Source organism: Theropithecus gelada, chromosome 1, assembly GCF_003255815.1.
Source record: "Theropithecus gelada isolate Dixy chromosome 1, Tgel_1.0, whole genome shotgun sequence".
Lineage (NCBI taxonomy): Eukaryota > Metazoa > Chordata > Mammalia > Primates > Cercopithecidae > Theropithecus > Theropithecus gelada.
Window position 1 is genome coordinate 35,043,293 of NC_037668.1, and position 18,654 is coordinate 35,061,946.

Consider the following 18,654-nt stretch of genomic DNA (forward strand, 5'->3'; position numbering starts at 1 on the left):
AGGAAAGGGAGACGGGAGCAGCCCCAGGGCCCTGCCTAAAACCCCCAGAGCAGCTCACTTCCCACCAGTTACCTGAACCTGCCTTCCCAAGGCAAAGTGTTTTTCCTCCTGGATAAACACAGTCCCAGGCTCCAAGTCAAGCCCCAGGGGGCCCATTAAGAAAAGGCCCATGCCTGCCCCTCCTCCCCCCACAGAACACACCGTGAGGGCATGGGGCTCCCTGGGCTTGGGAACCACAGGCAAATAATATGGGAAAATATTTCCACCGCACTTTGACTGAGAGTGAATCTGACAACCTGCTTTTGGGAATAAAGATTTCCTGTTGAACTCGGCTAGAGCCAGCCTGACAAGCCGGTTTCCATGACAACTCGAGCGGCCCTCTGGACCTAAATGAACACCATGGAGCAAATGAGGCAAACATGCTAATTGTACTTTCTCCATCATTTGATGAAACCATCAAAAGACAACAGCAGTATTAAAAAATATCTCTCGGCCAGCTGCGGTGGCTCACGCCTGTAATCCCAGCACTTTGGCAGGCCGAGGCAGGCAGATCACGAGCTCAGAATCGAGACGATCCTGGCTAACACGGTGAAGCCCCGTGTCTACTAAAAATACAAAAAAATTAGCCGGGCACGGTGACATGTGCCTGTAGTCCCAGCTACTCGGGAGGCTGAGACAGGAGAATCACTTGAACCTGGGAGGTGGAGGTTGTAGTGAGCCGAGATGGCGCCACTGCACCCCAGCCAGGGCGACAGAGCAAGACTCAGTCTCAAAAAAAAAAAAAAAAAAAAAAAAAAAANAAAAAAAAAAAAAAAAAAAAAAAAAAAAACTGTTAAAATCTTAAGAGCTCCCAGCTATTTTTCTGGAGCAATTCGTAGCAATCACATCCCAGTTAGCTTAATATTTTGACAGTTTCTGGGGATAAATAAGCCGCCTCAAAGGCAAGGTTTGCAGGTCGTCTGCCTGGGCCCGTGCTCGCTCAGTGGCCTCATGACAGGCAGCACAGCCCAGGAAGAGGGGACACACAGAACAGGGGACCCCTGCCTCCTGGGGTGGAGACAGCACACGGATGTCACGCACACAGCTTATGACTCAGCCTGTTTCCGGGTTAGGGCCCCAGCACACGTCCTCTGCCCCCACCTGCAATGCCCCTGTCTTTCAGAGGTCACTACCCATTCAGCCAGTGCTCCCCACGTGCCCACTGTGTGCCAGGCGCTGCCCTTGGTGTTGGGGCCTTCATGAGTTCAATTTCCAGGGGACACATGGACAGATACAGAGAAGGGCCTCAAGAGAACAATAGAGACTGCAGAGAGAGGTGGCAGAGAAGCAGAAGCACAGACAAGGAGATGAGCGAGACAGAGGGGGAGATGAGACCCGCAGTCACAGAGTGAGAACAGCGGGCTCCGGGGCCTGACCAAGATGCGGAGAAAAGCCACAGCCTCGGGGCTCCAAGGCCTCCCTGCCCAGCCCCTGCTACAGGGAAAAGGCTGAAGCTGGGAGGAAGAACCTGGGGCACTGCCCAGCCCCACTGGGAAAAGCCGTCATGTGCTGGCAAGCGTCTCCTGCCTTCTCCAAGCCTCACATGCACGACAGGTCAATGCCAGCCCTGATGTCCCCAGGGAGGAAGGGTGGGCATCTCTGTCCCTCCTGAGCCCATCCTTCGGAGGAGGAGAAGGCCGAGGGCTGTGGTGGCCGGGACACAGCGGGGAGGCTGAGAAGCTCCCAGCACCTTGTGGGTGAGCTGAGGTGGGGGCTGCTCTCTCATGCTTGTGCCTGCCTTGGCTCTGCACAGGAGCCTCTCCCGCTCTCCCCACTCTCAGCCCCTAAAGAGCGAGGGATCCCCAGGAACATGTCAGATTGCGTCATCCTTATCAATACCCCATCAGCGAGAATGTCTCAGCACTGACGCCCAGTTCTTCCTGGTCGCCTCCGCTCATTCACTTACTCATTCATTCATTTGCTCACCTATTATCAGTTCCATGTCTATCATGGGCCAGCAGAAGTGGCCAAGAAAGGGAAGTTCATGATCTGGGGAGATCATCAAGTTCAATACCCCTGACCTTTGGCCTGCATCGCTCTGTGCTGTGGGGAGAGTGGGTCCCAACCATGCTGAAAGCCCGAGAATGCCTTTCGGTCTCCCTGTCTCTCTCCTCATCATCCCAAACTGCTTGGCCAGGTTCGGAGGCTCCTGCCTGTAAGCCTAGCACTTTGGGAGGCCGAGGTGGGTGGATCAACTGAGATCAGGAGTTTCAGACCACCCTGGCCATCGTGGTGAAACCCTGTCTCTACTAAAAATACAAAAATCAGCCAGGTGTGGTGGCTCACGCCGTAGTCCCAGCTACTCAGGAGGCTGAAGCAGGAGAATAGCTTGAACCTAGGAGGCAGGAGAATAGTTTGAACCTGGGAGGCAGAGGTTGCAGTGAGCCGAGATCATGCCACTGCACTCCAGACTGGGCAACGGAGCAAGACCCCATCTCAAAAACAACAACAACAACAAACCGCTCATCAGGGATTCCTCTGAGGCTGTGGCCTCTGATGGACCACAAAGGGGGCTTCCATGGCAGAAAATCTGCAAAGCAGATCCATTCCCAGCATTTTTGAAACCACCAACTCCTGCAATGACAAAGGGCGCTGCTGACAGGGCTCTCACAAGCAGGAGGGTCCTGGGAAGCAGGAGAGGGTGGCGGGCCTTCCCTCGTCTCCAGGAAGGGGCCAAGGCTCCATCTCCAGCACAGTCAGGAGAAGAAATGCAACCTCACAGGAGATGGCAGGGAACCCCCAAGGCCCCTCAAGTGGGGAACCCACCCAGCCCTGAGCCTCTCCCAAGTCATGGGCACTGCTCCTGATGTGGGAGGTGCCCATACACCCCTTCCTGTGCCACGGCCTGAGACCAGCATCCAGGGTCCCTCTGATGTCAGAGGTGCCTGCCGAGGGAGCAACAGGCAATGGGAATGCAGACCACCTTCCACCCCAGGCCCTTGCTCAGCTCAATCTGCCCACCTGCTGGAGCTAGGCTGACACAGCCATTCTAATCACCAACCCTGCTGAGGTCCTCAGAATGTTCTAGATGCATAACTATGTTTGCTACCGGTCTGTCATGGGGAAGAGGACTCGAGCTCCTTAAATGGCTGTGAACTGGCACTCCACAGGGCAGCCACTGCTGAGGAACAGGCATTGGGAAGAGGAGGAAACCAGCCCAGCCTCTCCTCTGCATGGGAGGACTGGTGACCCAGGAGGTAGCAGGGAGAGGGCCAGGGGCAGGGGAAGAGGCCCGCCTTCCCCCTCACCTCCCGTCCCCAGCCTGGGTATAAAAAGAAGCATGAGCTGGTGAACACTGGAGCCACCCTCTCCTGCAGCGCCCAGTGGGAAGGGGAAGGGGGTTTCCATAGTTACCATGGCCAAGGAGGAGAACATTCAGATGAAAGCAGAGGCAAAGGTTCACCCAGTGAGCTTCTATCTAAGCCTGGTTTCGGGGCCCCCAGGAGCGGGCAGTGTCCTCTCTGGAGCCAACACCTCCCTATGCTTGAGGAGGGCAAGCAGGGCAGGGAGCCCCGCAGAGGAGTGGATGGTGTGCCCCGGCCTCACAGCCCCCGCCCAGTCCCTGCCATGGATGAGCTGGCCACAGGCAGCAGGACGGGCAGCGGTGATGTGCTCAGGCCAGACCCGGACAGCAGGGTTGAGTCCTGCTCTGGGTAACTGAACTCGGGCTCGTATCTTAACTCCTCTGTGCCTGTTTCCTGTCTGCAAAATCAGGGCAATGGACATAGCTGCTCCCAGGGCTGTGGTGGGAGGTGAGGGAGGTCTCATTGATGGAAAAGGGGCCAGGCCCTGGAGCGTCCTCTGCCCTCAGGAGGGAAGCAGCTGTATAGCCACGGCCCTTAGTGCTCCAGTCGCCACGTCGCTTCCAGAAATACCTGTGAGGATGTTTTCGGACATCACGTTGACCTGCACCTCCACAGAGTGCTTGGAGGTGTAGGTGATCTCCGCGCTGACGTGCGCCACCTCACCGATGCACATGGGAGACAGGAAGTCAGTGCGCTCGACACGAGCCAGCGCGGCTACACAGCGCTCCTGTGGAGACAGAGGCAGTGGTCAGTCCAGGTCAGCCAGCCCAGCCCCGAGAGCCCCACCTTGGACACGCTCCCTGGAAACTGCCTTTGCTTTCATTCCCCACTGTGAAAGCAACCAATTTATCACAATTCATTGGCACCGTGCATTCCTTTTCTTTTTTTTTTTTTTTTTTTTTGAGACGGAGTCTCGCTTTGTTGCCCAGGCTGCAGTGCAGTGGCATGATCCTGGCTCACTGCAAGCTCCGCCTCCCGGGTTCACACCATTCTCCTGCCTCAGCCTCCCGAGTAGCTGGAATTATAAGCGCTCGCCACCACGCCCGGCTAAATTTTTTTTTTTTTTGAGACGGAGTCTCACTCTGTTACCCAGGCTGGAGTGCAGTGGCGCGATCTCCACTCACTGCAAGCTCCGCCTCCTGGGTTCACGCCATTCTCCTGCCTCAGCCTCCCAAGTAGCTGGGATTACAGGCACCTGCCACTGTGCCCGGCTAATTTTTTGTATTTTTCATAGAGATGGGGTTTCACTGTGTTAGCCAGGATGGTCTCGATCTCCTGACCTCGTGATCCGCCCGCCTCAGCCTCCCAAAGTGCTGAGATTGCAGGCGTGAGCCACTGCGCCCGGCCTAGCACTGTGCATTCCTAAACACAAAAGCACAGGGATGTAGAGGAGCCCTGGAGAGCCCAGCCCAAAGCAGCTGCTGCAGGCGATTCCCCAAGTGGTGGGATCACCAGCTGCTTCTTCCTTTTTTCTGATTTTCTCACAATAGGCATGCATTATTTGCATAATATAAAGTGAAAAAATGCATACATACTCATTATGGAAAATTTGGGAAATATAGAAAAGTGGAAAAAAGGGGAATGTCACTCCTCCCATTCAAAGATAACCATGGTTACTATTTTGGGATCTTTCTTTCCAGGCTTTTTTCCCAAGAATCGGGGTGGGTTTTGTTGTCTCGCTTGCTCGTCTGCCTGGCTCGTTTCGCAGTTTTAGTCTGATATAGCTGTGCAAAAACTAAATATACACCCTCACCTTCTGATTCTTTTTCATTCAGCATAGGAAAAATAATCTGCCCATGTTGTGACACATTCTTTGCAATCACTATTCTTCTTTAGGCCAGGCGTGGTGGCTCATGACTATAATTCCAGAACTTTGGGAGGCCGAGGTGGGCAGATCACGTGAGGCCAGGAGTTCGAGACCAGCCTGGCCAACATGGTGAAACTCTGTCTCTACTAAAAATACAAAAGTTACCCAGGCATGGCAGTGCACATCTGTAATCCTGTCTACTCAGGAGGCTGAGGTATGAGAATCGGTTGAACTAGGGACGGGGAGGTTGCAGTGAGCTGAGATCGCGCCACTGCACTCCAGCCTGGGTGACAGAGCAAGACTCTATCTCACAAAGAACAACAACAACAACGCCAAAACCACTAAATACATTCTCACCTTCCGATTCTTTTTCATTCAATATGGGAAAAATAATCTGCCCGTGTTGTGACTTGGCTCTTTGCAATCATTTTTCTTTTTTTCTTTTTTTTTTTTTTTGAGATGGAGTCTCGCTGCGTCACCCAGGCTGGAATGCAGTGGTACAATCTTGGTTCACTGCAACCTCCACCTCCAGGATTCAGGCAATTCTGCTGCCTCAGCCTCCTGAGTAGCTGGGATTAAGATGTGCACCACCACGCCTGGCTAATTTTTGTATTTTTAGTAAAGATGGGGTTTTACCATGTCAGCCTTAAACTCCTGACCTCAGGTGATCCGCCTGGCTCAGCCTCCCAAAGTGCTGGGATTACAGGCGTGAGCCACCATTCCCGGCCCAACTACTCTTTTTTTATTTTTATTTTGAGACAGAGTTTTACTCTTGTTGCCCAGGCTGGAGTGCAATGGCGCAATCTCGGCTCACCACAACCTCTGCCTCCCAGGTTCAAGCGATTCTCCTGCCTCAGCCTCCCTAGTAGCTGGGATTACAGGCATGTGCCACCACGCCCGGCTAATTTTGTATTTTTAGTAGAGACAGGGTTTCTCCATGTTGGTCAGGCTGGTCTCGAACTCCCGACCTCAGGTGATGCGCCCGCCTTGGCCTCCCAAAGTGGTAGGATTACAGGTGTGAGCCCCCGCGCCCGGCCCAACTATTCTTTTTAAAAATTTAAATGTTTTTTGCTGGGCGCGGGGGCTCACGCCTGTAATCTCAGCACTTTGGGAGGCCGAGACAGGCGGATCACAAGGTCAGGAGATTAAAACCATCCTGGCTAACATGGTGAAACCCCATCTCTATTAAAAATACAAAAATTAGCCAGGTGCGGTGGCTGGTGCCTGTAGTCCCAGCTATACGGGAGGCTGAGGCAGGAGAATGGTGTGAACCCGGGAGGCGGAGCTTGCAGTGAGTGGAGATCGCGCCACTGCACGCCAGCCTGGGCGACAGAGCAAGACTCCATCTCAAAAAAAAAAAAAAAAAAAAAAAAATTTAAATGTTTCTTATCCTTCAAATAGGCGACCCATTCTCATGATTCAAAACGTAAAAGGAACAAAAGAGCCTACGGGGCTGGGTCTGCCTCTGGCCACCTCGTCCTTTGTCACACAGGACCCCTTGGCAGCTGCATCCCAAGTGTCAGATCGGACTCCAGGTCTACAACCACAGGGCGGGGCTTCCAGATGGTGGATGTGGACAGGTGGCACTGCGCCTGCTTTTCTCTCTTCATCTACCCTAGGGATCATCCTCTGTAGGTTTGGGTCTTAGTTCACTGGGCTGCCATGACAAAATGCCATAGCCTGGGCAGCTCAGGCACAACAGAAATTTATTTCTCACAGTCCTGGAGGCTGGAAGTCTCCAGGGACTTGGGTCATTCCAAGATCAGGGATGGGCAGATTCCGTGTCTGGTAAGGGCCAGCTTCCTGGTTCATAGTGCTTCTTGTGTGACCTCACGTGGTGGTTGGGGCAAATGAGCTCCCTCGGGCCCCTTTCATGAGGCCATTGATCCCATTCATGAAGCTCCACCCCCATGCCCTCATCACCTCCCAAAGGCCCCACCCCCTAATACCATCACCCTGGGGGTGAGGATTTCAACACATGGGAGACACAAACACTCCGTCTGAGTGGCCGTATGTGAAAGGTTTCCTTATCCTTTCCAGTGACTTCCTTCTCAAGGCACTCCAGTGCAAAATTATTATTATTTTTAGAGACAGGACCTTGCTGTGTTGCCCAGGCAGGAATGCAATGGCTATTCACAGGCACTATCATGTTCACTGCAGCCTCAAACTCCTCCTGGGCTCAAGTGATCCTCCAGCCTCAGCCTCCTAAGTAGCTGCGACTACAGGCACATGCAACCATACCTAACTTTTTTTTAGAAAATTACTTTCAATGGCTAGCCAGGTGGAATTGAACATTCTTCTTCTTTTATTAGAGATCTGGGGCATCTCCAATTGATTCTCATTATAAACAATGCTGTGATGGGCACCCTTTCACTTAAACATTTTCTGCATTTGGGATTATTTTCTGGGCCTGAGGACAAATACTTTTATATATGATCCTAAGTGTTTCTCGGTACAGCAGTGACTGGCCTGGCCTTTGGCACCTCACAGCGTCCTGATCAACACTCAGAATTGACTTATTTTTCATCTTTGCTGAATAAATGACACAAAAGATGACCTTGTGTTTGAGCCACGGGGAATGTGAGTCTCCATTTCCCAGAGGACTGCCATGACTTTCTACTGCAACGATCACTTCCTTAGGATGTTGACAGCATGACACTGAGGCACCCTCAGGCTTCCCAGGGCGGGCAGGGAGCAGGTGAGGGAGGGGCCTAGGCCAGCTCCAGCATCACTGGCCCAGGTGATCTTTACAGCACCCAGACAAGGGGTGACACATTAGGCAAGCATCCCAGGGCACACAGAGAGTATGTGGCAGTCACTTCAAGCCCTGGTGTGTGCGTCTGTGCTCTCCCACCTACCGCCTGCCACCTCTAAAGCACCGACGTGCAACTCACCCACCTACACGAGGACTCACCGAGGTGGGGCAAACATGCAAGCTTCGCGACCCACCTCAAACCCTGCACCTGCTTCTTTGGAGGTACGGCTGGGAGCCTCTGTCTGAGCCCTCTCCCGGGTGCAGGGACTCTGTGACTGCATCTGGGGCTGGGCAGGAAAAGTTCTAGAGCTGGTGAGGGTGGCCTGATGCTTCCCCATTCTGGTTTACATGGCCTTGTCCCCCAGCAAACCCTGCCCTACTCACAACAGGTCACAGTAAAGCGATGCCTGGAACTGTGTCTTTCTCCCGCCAAGTCAATGTACGTGGCTATGGCACCACCCATTGGCCAAAGGCTGTTAGGGCAGGGCTGCACAGAGCCAGGCAAGAATTAGGCACAGCCTCTGGGCAGGGCAGTGCCCATCTTGGAACAAGCCAAGCACTGTCTGCAAGACATAAAAGTGGGATAAAGCCAAGTGTGTGTTGTTTGAGGCTGATTAAGTACATTACGGTATGCCATGCAGACACAGATCAAACAGACCTACAGGCGCATGCTTTTCCGGGGCAGTGGCCTTCCACCTCCCTGCTTTGCAGCTGGTTTCTGGCAGCATCTGTGGGGCTTCTCAGTGCTGGGTGCACAGAGGGGAGTAGGTCAGAGGAGTCTGGGTTCTGGCTGAGCGGACGGACGAGAAGGAAATGAGACCATGCCACATGGCATCAGGTGCTCTCAAGACAGCCCAGAGATGTCAAGGCGGGGCATGACTTCAGATGAGAGGCATTTGAGCTGAGGCCTAGAAGACCAGGTGTTAGGCAGGAGGAGGTAGGGGAAGCATTGGTACCACAGGGAGAGGAAAGAGCAGCAGAGAGGAAAGAGCAGCAGAGAGGAAAGAGCAGCAGAGCAGAGCGGGGAGGTGGTGGGGAGCCACCAGAACACAGGGACGCAGTGGGAGACATGAACAAAGGTCCAAAGAGGCAGGCTGCCAGGCCTTGCAGGCCAGGATGAGGGGCGGGTCCAAGGGCCTCTCAGAGGAGGCACAAAAGCAGGTTCACTCAGAGAGTGACTTGAGGCAGGAGGAAGGCAGAGCGCACCTCTTTGTGCTGTCCCTTGGGACACACCTCATGCAGACCCATCCAGGAGCCTTCCCCACAGTGCCACGGGGACACCTGGTAATGGCTTCAAGCCTGTCCTTCATAGAGCAGAAGGCCACTGATGACCCTTAAGCTTGGTTCTCTCCCAGCTTAACATACTAAAGAAAAAAGTAGGGCCAGGCGCGGTGGCTCACGCCTGGAATCCCAGCACTTTGGAAGGCCGAGGCGGGTGGATTGCAAGATCAGGAGTTCGAGGCCAGCATGGCCAACATAGTGAAACCCCGTCTCTACTAAAAATACAAAAATTAGCCTGGTGTGGTGGCACATGCCTATAGTCACAGTACTCAGGAGGCTGAGGCAGAAGAATCGCTTGAACCCGGGAGGCAGAGGTTGCAGTGAGCTGAGGCCACACCACTACACTCCAGCCTGGGCAACAGAGCAAGACTCCATCTCAAAAAAAAAAAAAAAAAAGGAGGAAGAAAAGTAATATCTCCCAGGCATCCACACGGGAGTCTTGCCACGGTCCCATTTCACTATCAGGAGACCCTGTGGGAGGATTTTGTTTCACTATGTGGCAGCCTGGGAGGCTGGAGAGGTGGCTCTGTGTGTCTGATGGGTACAGATGGCAGGAGCCGGGACCCAGGACGGCTCTGATTTGCTGGTGGGCGGCTGCTTCCCAAGAGCTGGCGGGGCTCTGGGCCAGGCCCAGGGAGTCCATGAAGGCTGGTGTGATCCAAAACTTCGATACATAGACTGACAAGTATTTGCGCTCCATAGGAAGAGCTCCCAGCAGCCAGTGCCTCGGATGTGCCCCACACCTCCTGCTCCCAGGACTGCAGGAGCAGGAAAAGCCCCACCCTGCCCTGGGTCAGAGCCATGAGCTCCTGATCAGCACCTGCCCGGAAGTGCCCTCTGCCATGCTCTCAAAAGCAATCGGCATCACATGGCCCGTGAGGCACAGGTGCCCCAGCAAACCACAGGCACGGGGTTCCTCATGGCCACAGGGCTTCCAGCCAGGACAGCAGCTTCAGAGGCAGAGCCCAAAAGAACAGCTCTACTGCTTACTAGCTCTGTGACTTTGTGCAGCGACACAACCTCTCCATGTCTCAGTCTCTGTAAACACAGGCAATAAATGGTCCCAACAGGCTGCTACAGAGATTCGAGGGGATAATGAATGGGAAGAACTTGGTGCTTAGGAAACGCCCGGGAGACGCAGGGACAGCTGTCTCTCTGACATGCGGGGATAAGGCAACTGACAAACGTGGAGTGCACAGACCATGCCCAGCATCCAATGAGGGCCCAGAGAGGGCGCGGTCTCATCACCGTGCCCAGCCACGGCCATCTCCTGCCTGACGGCAGCTCTGAGGATGCAGCTGTCTGGAAAGCCACCTAACTGTTCTAGGCCTCAGTTTCCCCACTTGTAAAACAAGGTTAAGAACAGTGTCTGTCTCAGCAAGTGGCTGGGAAGACTACACAGGGAAAGGAAGCGTGAGCCCCAGCACAGCCACGGGCTCATCGTAAGCGCTGGTGGAAGCTCTCCGTGACAGTGACGGTGCCAGGCCCAAGTTCCCAGCATTCATCAGATAATGCCTAAGCATGCTCTATGCCTCAGTCTGGGGAAACCAAGGGCAGAAGTCCTGCCTGCCTTCATGGGGCTACCACTGCGTACAAGGTCAGGAGTGGAGAGCAGCTGGAAACAGGGAGGGAGCCAGGCCATCAGGCGCACGGCTGGACATCATGTTTTGTTTTTGTAGGAACAGGGTCTCACTCTGTCACCCAGGCTGGAGAGCAGTGATGTGATCTCAACTAACTAAAGCCTCGACCTCCCTGGGCTTAGGTGATCCTCCTGCCTCAGCCTCCCGAGGAGCTGAGACTACAGGCACACGCCACCACACCCGGCTAATTTTTGTAGTTTTTGTAGCGACAAAGTTTCATCATGTTGCCCAGGCTGGCCTCAAACTCCTGAGCTCAAGTGATCTGTCCATCTTGGCTTCTCAAAGTGCTGGGATTACAACGTTTTTATGTAGAGCCTGGAAGAGGTGAGGGGAGGGCCCCGTAGATATCTAGGGAAAGCCAGTGCAAAGGCCCAAGGCAGGAATGCACCCAGCAAGTCCAAGAAGCAGCAGAAAAGCCAATGTGGCCAGAGGAGAGTTGAGAAAGAGATGTAGGAGGCGAGGTCCCAGAGCCGTGCTAGGCAGCGACAGGGACTCGTGTGGACGCGCCTTTGACTCTGGGCAAAACAGGAGATCTGGAGGGCTCTGAGCAGGCAGTACTGTGCTCTGACTCCACACGTCCCTGGCTACTGGTGGAGAACAAGGCGGCAGGGACCAGCAGGGTGACCTGTCAGGAGGCTGCTGCAGTGATCAGGTGATCGGGTGATCAGGAGAGCAGCACCACTGGACCCAAAGTGAGGGTGGGCCTGGGGGGCTGTGCTCAGATCTGGACGTCCTGGAAGGTAAAGCAGTGGGATCTGCCCCCAGAGCCTCATGAGTGTGGGAGGGAGAGAGGCCGACAGAGGCTCCAGATTCTGAGCCTGAGCACCTGGGGGTTGCAGAGACCATTTACTGAGGGGAGGGAGGCTGGAAGAAGCAAGCCCGGGGCGCGGACAGGAGTGTCGTTTTTTTGCACATCAAGGCCAAGCAGGCCAAGAAGGCATCCAGATGGGGCTGCCCAAGAGGCCTCAGCCAGAGACAGAACCTTGGGACTTCCAGCCACAGACTGGAAGGCACCACTAGGGAAGAGTGGATGGGGGGGGTCCCCTGCCCCACCCAGGGCCCTAGCAAAGCCCTTCTAGGCACCGGGACTGTTCTCACCCCCACACCCTGGGGCTGCCTGGAACTCAGAGACCCCTTCCTGAGCCTAGAATTTCTGGATCACCATCCTGGGGACCAGCAGCCCAGAGGCTTCTCCAAGCCAATGTGTCAAAACTGTCCCTCCAGCAGCCCCAGATCCGGAGAAGCAAGGAGGGGCAAGTGTTCAAAGCACAGGTTCAAGGCATAGTCACAGCCCAGACCTACCAACTGCCTCCCCAGGTGGCCTCAAGCAAGTGTTCAATCTCTCTGTACCTCAGTTTCCTCATCTATGCGATTGGGATAATAAAAATAACAACAGCAGCTGGGCGCAGAGGCTCATGCCTGTAATCCCAGCACTTTGTGAGGCCGATGTGGGCAGATCACTTGAAGTCAGGAGTTCGAGACCAGCCCGGCCAACATGGTGAAACCCCGTCTCTACTAAAGATACAAAAAAAGTAGCTGGGTGTGGTGGTACACGCCTGTAATCCCAGCTACCCCGGAAGCTGAGGCAGGAGATTCACTTGAACCTGGGAGGCAGACGTTAGAGTGAGCCGGGATTGCACCATTGCACTCCAGCCTGGGTGACAGAGTGAGACTCTGTCTCAGAAAATTAAAAAAAAACAAGAACAGCTACCTCTCTGGGGTGTTGTGAGGATTCCATGAGCTAAACTTTAGCTCCTAAAGCATTTTGCAGCTTTGCAGAATGCCAAGTGCTGACCAAATGGCAGCAAAATAATTCTGCGATTATGAGTGATAGCATCACCCTCTTCGCCTTCCAAGCCCCTCCTCCCCATCTTGGGGACTTTTCCTTCCCCGTGTCCATCCTCTCCTGCCAGGGACCCTCACTGTCTCTCTCTGGAAGGGTGCAACAGGAATTTGGGACTTGGCCCTCACCCCTGCCCCAGGCTCTCAGGCTCAGGCCCATCCTCCCCACAGCCACCAGAGGGTGCTCTCTGAATGTGACTGAGCTGCACCGGAGCCTCGGGTCCAAGGAATCAATCCAGCCTCAGCCCAGTCATCCACCCCTCCTAGACCAGGCGCTGCCAGCAAACTCACTCCTTAACCGGTACCACACAACGTCCCCCACATCCACATCCAACCATCCACACTTACCGTGGCTTGGTTCATTCTACATATGCACACGCACGCACACGCACACGCGCGCACACACACACACACAGCTTCCACTCCTCCACTGGACACACACTGCCCACTGTTCCAGGCTGAATGCATGTGCCATGCTCTGTATGACTGTGTCCCCCCAAAATTCCTGTGTTGAAATCCCAACCCCCAAGGGAATGGTAGTAGGAGGCAGGGCCTTCGGGCGGTGATGAGGGCATGGGGACAGAGCCCTCACAAATGGAATTAGTGTCCTTATAAAAGGGCCTAAGAGAGCCCCTCCTGCTAAGTGAGGACACACAGGAAGTGATGTGATGTCTACGAACCAGGAAACAAACGGGCCCTCAACAGACACAGAATCTGCCGGCGCTCTGATCCTGGACTTCCAGCCTCCAGGGCTGTGAGAAATACATTTCCGCTGTTCACAAGCCAGCAGGCTGTGGTCTTAGTTCCGACAGCCCAGGCTGACAGAGCCAGCAGCCACTTCCTGCATCTCACCAGCGTGGCTCAGAGCTCACAGCGCCTCCGCTGGTCCCTGGTCTCTGATGTGGCTTCCACTTGGCCTCTTGATAGAGTGGCATCATGCCCGTGCCCATGGTGGGAACCTGCACCTCACACTCCCACTCTCCAAGCTGGGGCTGAGTCTTCCTCCTCTCTGCCTCCCTGGAGGCCACAGCAGGTGTGCTAACCGAGCCCCATAGTGCAAAGGCTGCAGCCGCGGCACCATGGCAGATGCTCTGTCCTCAGTACCCAAGGGCTGGCTTCTCCCCCACAGCTGACCTTCAGAGAAAATGTCCCCTCCCCAGAGCTGGGGATGGCTGAATGTCCTACAGCAGCCCTGAGGTTGACACTAGAGACCATGCCCCTTGTCCCCAGCTTTAGGGTCACAGGGCCCTCCCCAGCTGCATAATTTTGGGGCAGGTGGAGAGCTGCCCCCATCGTGGGCACAGTGGTACCAGGCCAGTGAGCTTCAAAGCCAGGAAGTGGCCAAGTCACAGAGAGCCACAGCACTTGCCATGGCCACCAGGGTTGCTCAGGGCAGAGGTGGGACCTCCCCTACGTCTGCTGTGTGGCCCCTATGTCTCAGCTCTTGGCCATTGCAATGAAGTCCACCCCACGCAGGCAGGGCATGCTTCTGATCAGGGCCAGGTTGGCAGGGGACGTGGCATGGCGGGCAGTGGTGGAGGGAGGGCCTGTCAGCTTGCTTGACGCTTCATCTCTGGTGGGTTCCCACACCTCCTGGCTGAGGCCAAAACCAACCATAGCTCTGAGGGTCCGGTACAGAACTGCTTGGGCCCAAAGTTCCCAAGGCCCAGTGCACAAGGGGAGGGAAGGCTGCAGGCCTGGCTCCCCGGGGAACTCCTGTCCTGAACCCATACTGGTGCGGCCTCCAGGGCCCAGAGGTATGGGGCCCACACCCTTACCCCGTTCTGGCTGTTGCAATGCCGGGTGCTGATGATGGCGCCTGCCTCCTCGATCATCTTCAGGATGGTCCCCCCATGGACATTGCCGGCCACGTTGGCGTCATCTGGCCGCATGATCCTAGGGCAGAGGAGAAGCAGGATGAGGCCTCTGGAGAGGATGCCATTCATGCAACTGTCACAATCCAAGGAGGGGAGAAGGTCCCCAAAGGGCTCGATGGCTCCTGGAGGAAAGAGAACCTTCTCCATGTTTGGGCTCTTCCTAGGTGGTGTGTTCGTCAGGGTGCGGCGCCATCTGCCAGGCCACAGAAGGGGCCCTGAGATGCTGTTTCCACGACAGAGCAGGAGGGCAGAGGGGCACTTTCTCCCCCTGAAGCCACAGGTCCCCGGCCTGCCCTGGCAGGGAAGGGCTGATGGTAAAGACCTTTAAGCAGAGCCACAGGGCAGGAGGTGGCGACTCAGCCCTTGGGGTTCCCAGTGACCAACACAGACTGTGAAAAGCAAATTCCCAGGACCGCCACCACCCCCATCAGGAGTCCCAGAGGAACCAGGTAGCCATGGCTGTTCTGAGAACTAGACATGAGTCACAGCTTCAAGACCCCAGGCCCTGTCAGCAGGTGAGCGCCCGCCCGCTGCGCGCTGAGCTCCTCTGCGGATCCCGGGAGGGCAGTGTGCAGTCAGGCCCTGGATTGAGGGCAGGGAGCTCTCCTAGGTCCAAAAGAATGAAAACGCCACCTCACTTCCCCAAAGAGGAACAACTTCATCCTTGTTGTGAGAACTGGCAGTGTGGGAGCTCCATGAAATCTCTGGAATCCCAACAAGCCAGCTTGGCAGTCCTACCAGGGCAAGTTGCCTGGCATCTTCCCAGACAGCACCTGGCTGATGAAAGCCACCTTCACAGGCCAAGGCCTGGAGATGAGTGGCAGGCAGTGGGCACAGGTCCAGGGTACAGCACCCACCTGCAGCTTGTGCAGCCTGCCCGGCCCTGTTGGCCAGTGTGGGGGCCCCAGGAGCAGCGTCTCCCCAGGTCTGCATCTCTTCCCCGCTCCTCTAGCGGCTCCAAGGCTGAGCAAGTCCCTCCCCCGAAAGCATTCCTGGCTCTGGCTCTTACTCGCTGAGTAACCTGGGCAAGCTGTCAGAACCCTCACTCCTCCATGTGCTCATCTGTACAATGGGCAGAACGACAGCACTGAGACAGCACTGCCTCACGTGACTGTGGGAGATCATGCAGATCGCGTGCTCACCCCACGACAGTGCTGGCACATGGTACACGGTAGATAGTCCACACGGTAGATAGTCCACACGGTAAATAGTCCACACGTTAACCAGGAGAATTTTTCCCTCTGCGGTAAGTATTTAGCCAACCTAGTTGGAAGCTCCAAGAAATCCAACCTCTGGCCACAGGATCCCACTTCTAGAGCAAATGACCACGGATGTCCTCCAGCGACCGACAGCTGCCCATCCCCAGTGTCACCCCTCCACCCTGGGTGAGAGTCTATCATGCAAACCAAGGCCACTTAGGCCAACTGGCTTCTGGCCCTGAGGTCAGGCAGGGCCCGAGGTTCCGCAGGACAGCGGCCTGTGGAGCAGGAAGCACGGCGGCCAGGGGATCCCCAGAGCACACAAGGAGCCTCATCTGGCGTCTCGAGTGTTCACGTTGAAATACCTCTGTTTTTAAAAATTGAACTTACTCTATGAAAGGTTTTTGGGTTTTTTCATCTGAGTTACCAGGTAGCCAATTATAAGTCACAAAATGATTCTATCAACCTCTTCCCTTTGTTTTCCACTTAGTAGGAAGGGCCTTCCCTGCACCAGCTGCAGGGGGCAGAGGGTCCCTTTCCACACAGGCCTGTCCTGGAGGCACCAGCCAAGGCTGTGGGTGGGTGCGGAGAGCAGGGCCCAGCCCGTGGTTCTAGACACTGAGGAAACATCAGCCCAGCGTTTCCCAGGAGCACCAGAGCCGCCCGCCATGGCAGCCTGAATGACCGCTGCAGGCCTCACTTTGTCCGTCTGTGAAGTGGAGCCACACACAGCAGGTTGGCCCCCAGGAATGACACAAGGCCAGGGAGAGGAGGCGCGGGCCAAGGGCTGCAGAGCAGCAGAGGAAGTGCTTTCATGCGGCAAGCACCGGAGACAGGACAGATAAGCGGGTAGTCTTTAAGACAGAAGGCCAGGGACAGTGCCTGAGGCCCGGGGAAGAGCCTAGAGACACCTGGCAACAAAGTGAGGACTTGGCACTTGGCACTGTGCCATCAGGAGTACATGCCAGGAACTGCAGACTGCATACCAGCCGGCTGCCACAGGCCTGGCCACCTTTCTTTGGCACCTCGGGTCCTGCACCAAGGACCATCCTAACTCCCCAACTGACCACCCAGGAAGCCAGCCCCTGCCCTCAAGGTCAGATACAGCTCTCCCCCATAGGACTTTATTCCTGCCTGGGGATTGTGCTGTCACCTCCAATGCATGAGGCCCAAAGCCCAACTCACTCACCCCTTCCCTCTTCCCAAATCAGACACCTTCCCTCCAAGCCCGGGTAGCCAGTGAGTCAGTGAGTCCCAGCCTCAGCTAGAATTCCTTCCCAACCAGCTGCTCCACACCTGGCCCCTCCCTCTTCCCCTCCCTACCTCCCTCATTCCTTCCAAACAGCTTAGGAGCAGCTGGGTCCAGCCAGCCTCCAGGACCCATACACAGATCTGTCACTCTCTCAGGCCCTGCCCCATGGCCTGGCCAAGGCCAAGCGTGTCCATCCCAGGACAGGGTCCATGACTGCCTCCGTCTCCAGGCAGGCAGGGGTGATAGCCAGGGGAGCCAGGAAAGCAGCTGCCTCTCACTGGAGACTTTGTTTTCCCATTTCTAATAAAGACACGGGTACCGAAAGCAGTTCACGTTCCTCTTCACTATTTTTTTGTTTGTTTCTTGAGACAGGGTCTCACTCTGTCACCCAGGCTGGAGTGCAGTGGCACGATCTCGGCTCACTGCAACCTCCGTCTCCTGGGTTCAAGCGATTCCCCTGCCTCAGCCTCCTGAGTAGCTGGGATTATAAGCACGCACCACCATGTCTGGCTAAATTTTGTATCTTCACTAGAGACAGGGTTTTGCCATGTTGGCCAGGCTGTCTTGAATTCCTGACCTCAGGTGATCCGCTGTTTCGGACTCCTAAAGTGCTGGGATTACAGGCATGAGCCACCGCACCCAGCCCCTCTTTACTATTAAAAAACTGAAATACAGGCTGGGTGCTGTGGCAACTAGACAGGCTGAGGCGGGAGGATCACTTGAGCCCGGGAAGAGGACATTGCAGTTAGCCATGATTGCACCACCGCATTCAAGCCTGGGCAACAGAGTGAGAGGCTGTCTCAAAAGAGAAAAGGAAAATTGAAATATATTTGGCTGCCGGGTGCAGTGGCTCACGCCTGTAATCCCAGCACTTTGGGAGGCCGAGGCGGGCGGATCACGAGGTCAGGAGACCGAGACCATCCTGGCGAACATGGTGAAACCCCGTCTCTACTAAGAAAAAAAAATAAAATTAGCTGGGCGTGGTGGTGCATGCCTGTAGTCCCAGCTACTCAGGAGGCTGAGGCAGGAGAATGGAATCCGGGAGGTGGAGGTTGTGGTGAGCCGAGATTGCGCCGCTGCGCTCCAGCCTAGCGACAGAACGAGACTCCATCTCAAAAAAAAGTAAACAACCTTGCCCTTTGCTGTCCAGCAACTCAGCAGATTCTTGGTCCCTGCGTACCACGTGGCCTTCATACCTCTCCTCCTTTGCAGAACGGAGCAGAAGGTGGGAGCATAGTCCTGGCACTGGACTCTCTGGCTTTGAATCCTAGTTCTGGCACTTAGCAGCTGCAAGACCTTGGACAGATTATTTAACTTTTTTTCTGTTTGAGTTTCTTCATCCAGAAGATGGGGGTAGTGTACTTACTAGACATAGAGTAAGGATGAAGTGAATGGGACAAGTGCTTAGAATAAGGACTGCACATCATAAATAATATATGTTTTTAAAAAAAAGAAAGAAAGAAAGAAATATATTTGGCTGCCAGGCGAGGTGGCTCACACCTGTAATCCCAGCACTTACAGAGGCCGAGGGGGGCGGATCACTTGAGGTCAGGAGTTCAGGATCAGCCTGGCCAAAATGGTAAAACCCCATCTCTACTAAAAATACAAAAATTAGCAGGGCGTGGTGGTACATGCCTGTAATCCTAGCTAGTCAGGA

General features: G+C 55.0%; 1 protein-coding gene across 6 annotated transcripts in view; it reads right to left on the reverse strand.

Moving 5' to 3' along the window:
* Nucleotides 1-18,654, reverse strand: part of ACOT7 (acyl-CoA thioesterase 7) — a 133,594-nt gene that overhangs the window by 71,039 nt on the left and 43,901 nt on the right. For 5 of the 6 annotated variants that reach the window (XM_025404978.1, XM_025404972.1, XM_025404963.1 and 2 more), the window contains exons 2-3: nt 14,448-14,565; nt 3,915-4,071 (exon numbers count right to left, since the gene is read on the reverse strand). In XM_025404978.1, the coding sequence (XP_025260763.1) occupies nt 3,915-4,071; nt 14,448-14,565 (275 nt within the window). The remainder of the gene's footprint in view (nt 1-3,914; nt 4,072-14,447; nt 14,566-18,654) is intronic. The other variant, XM_025404987.1, reaches the window with a different exon arrangement.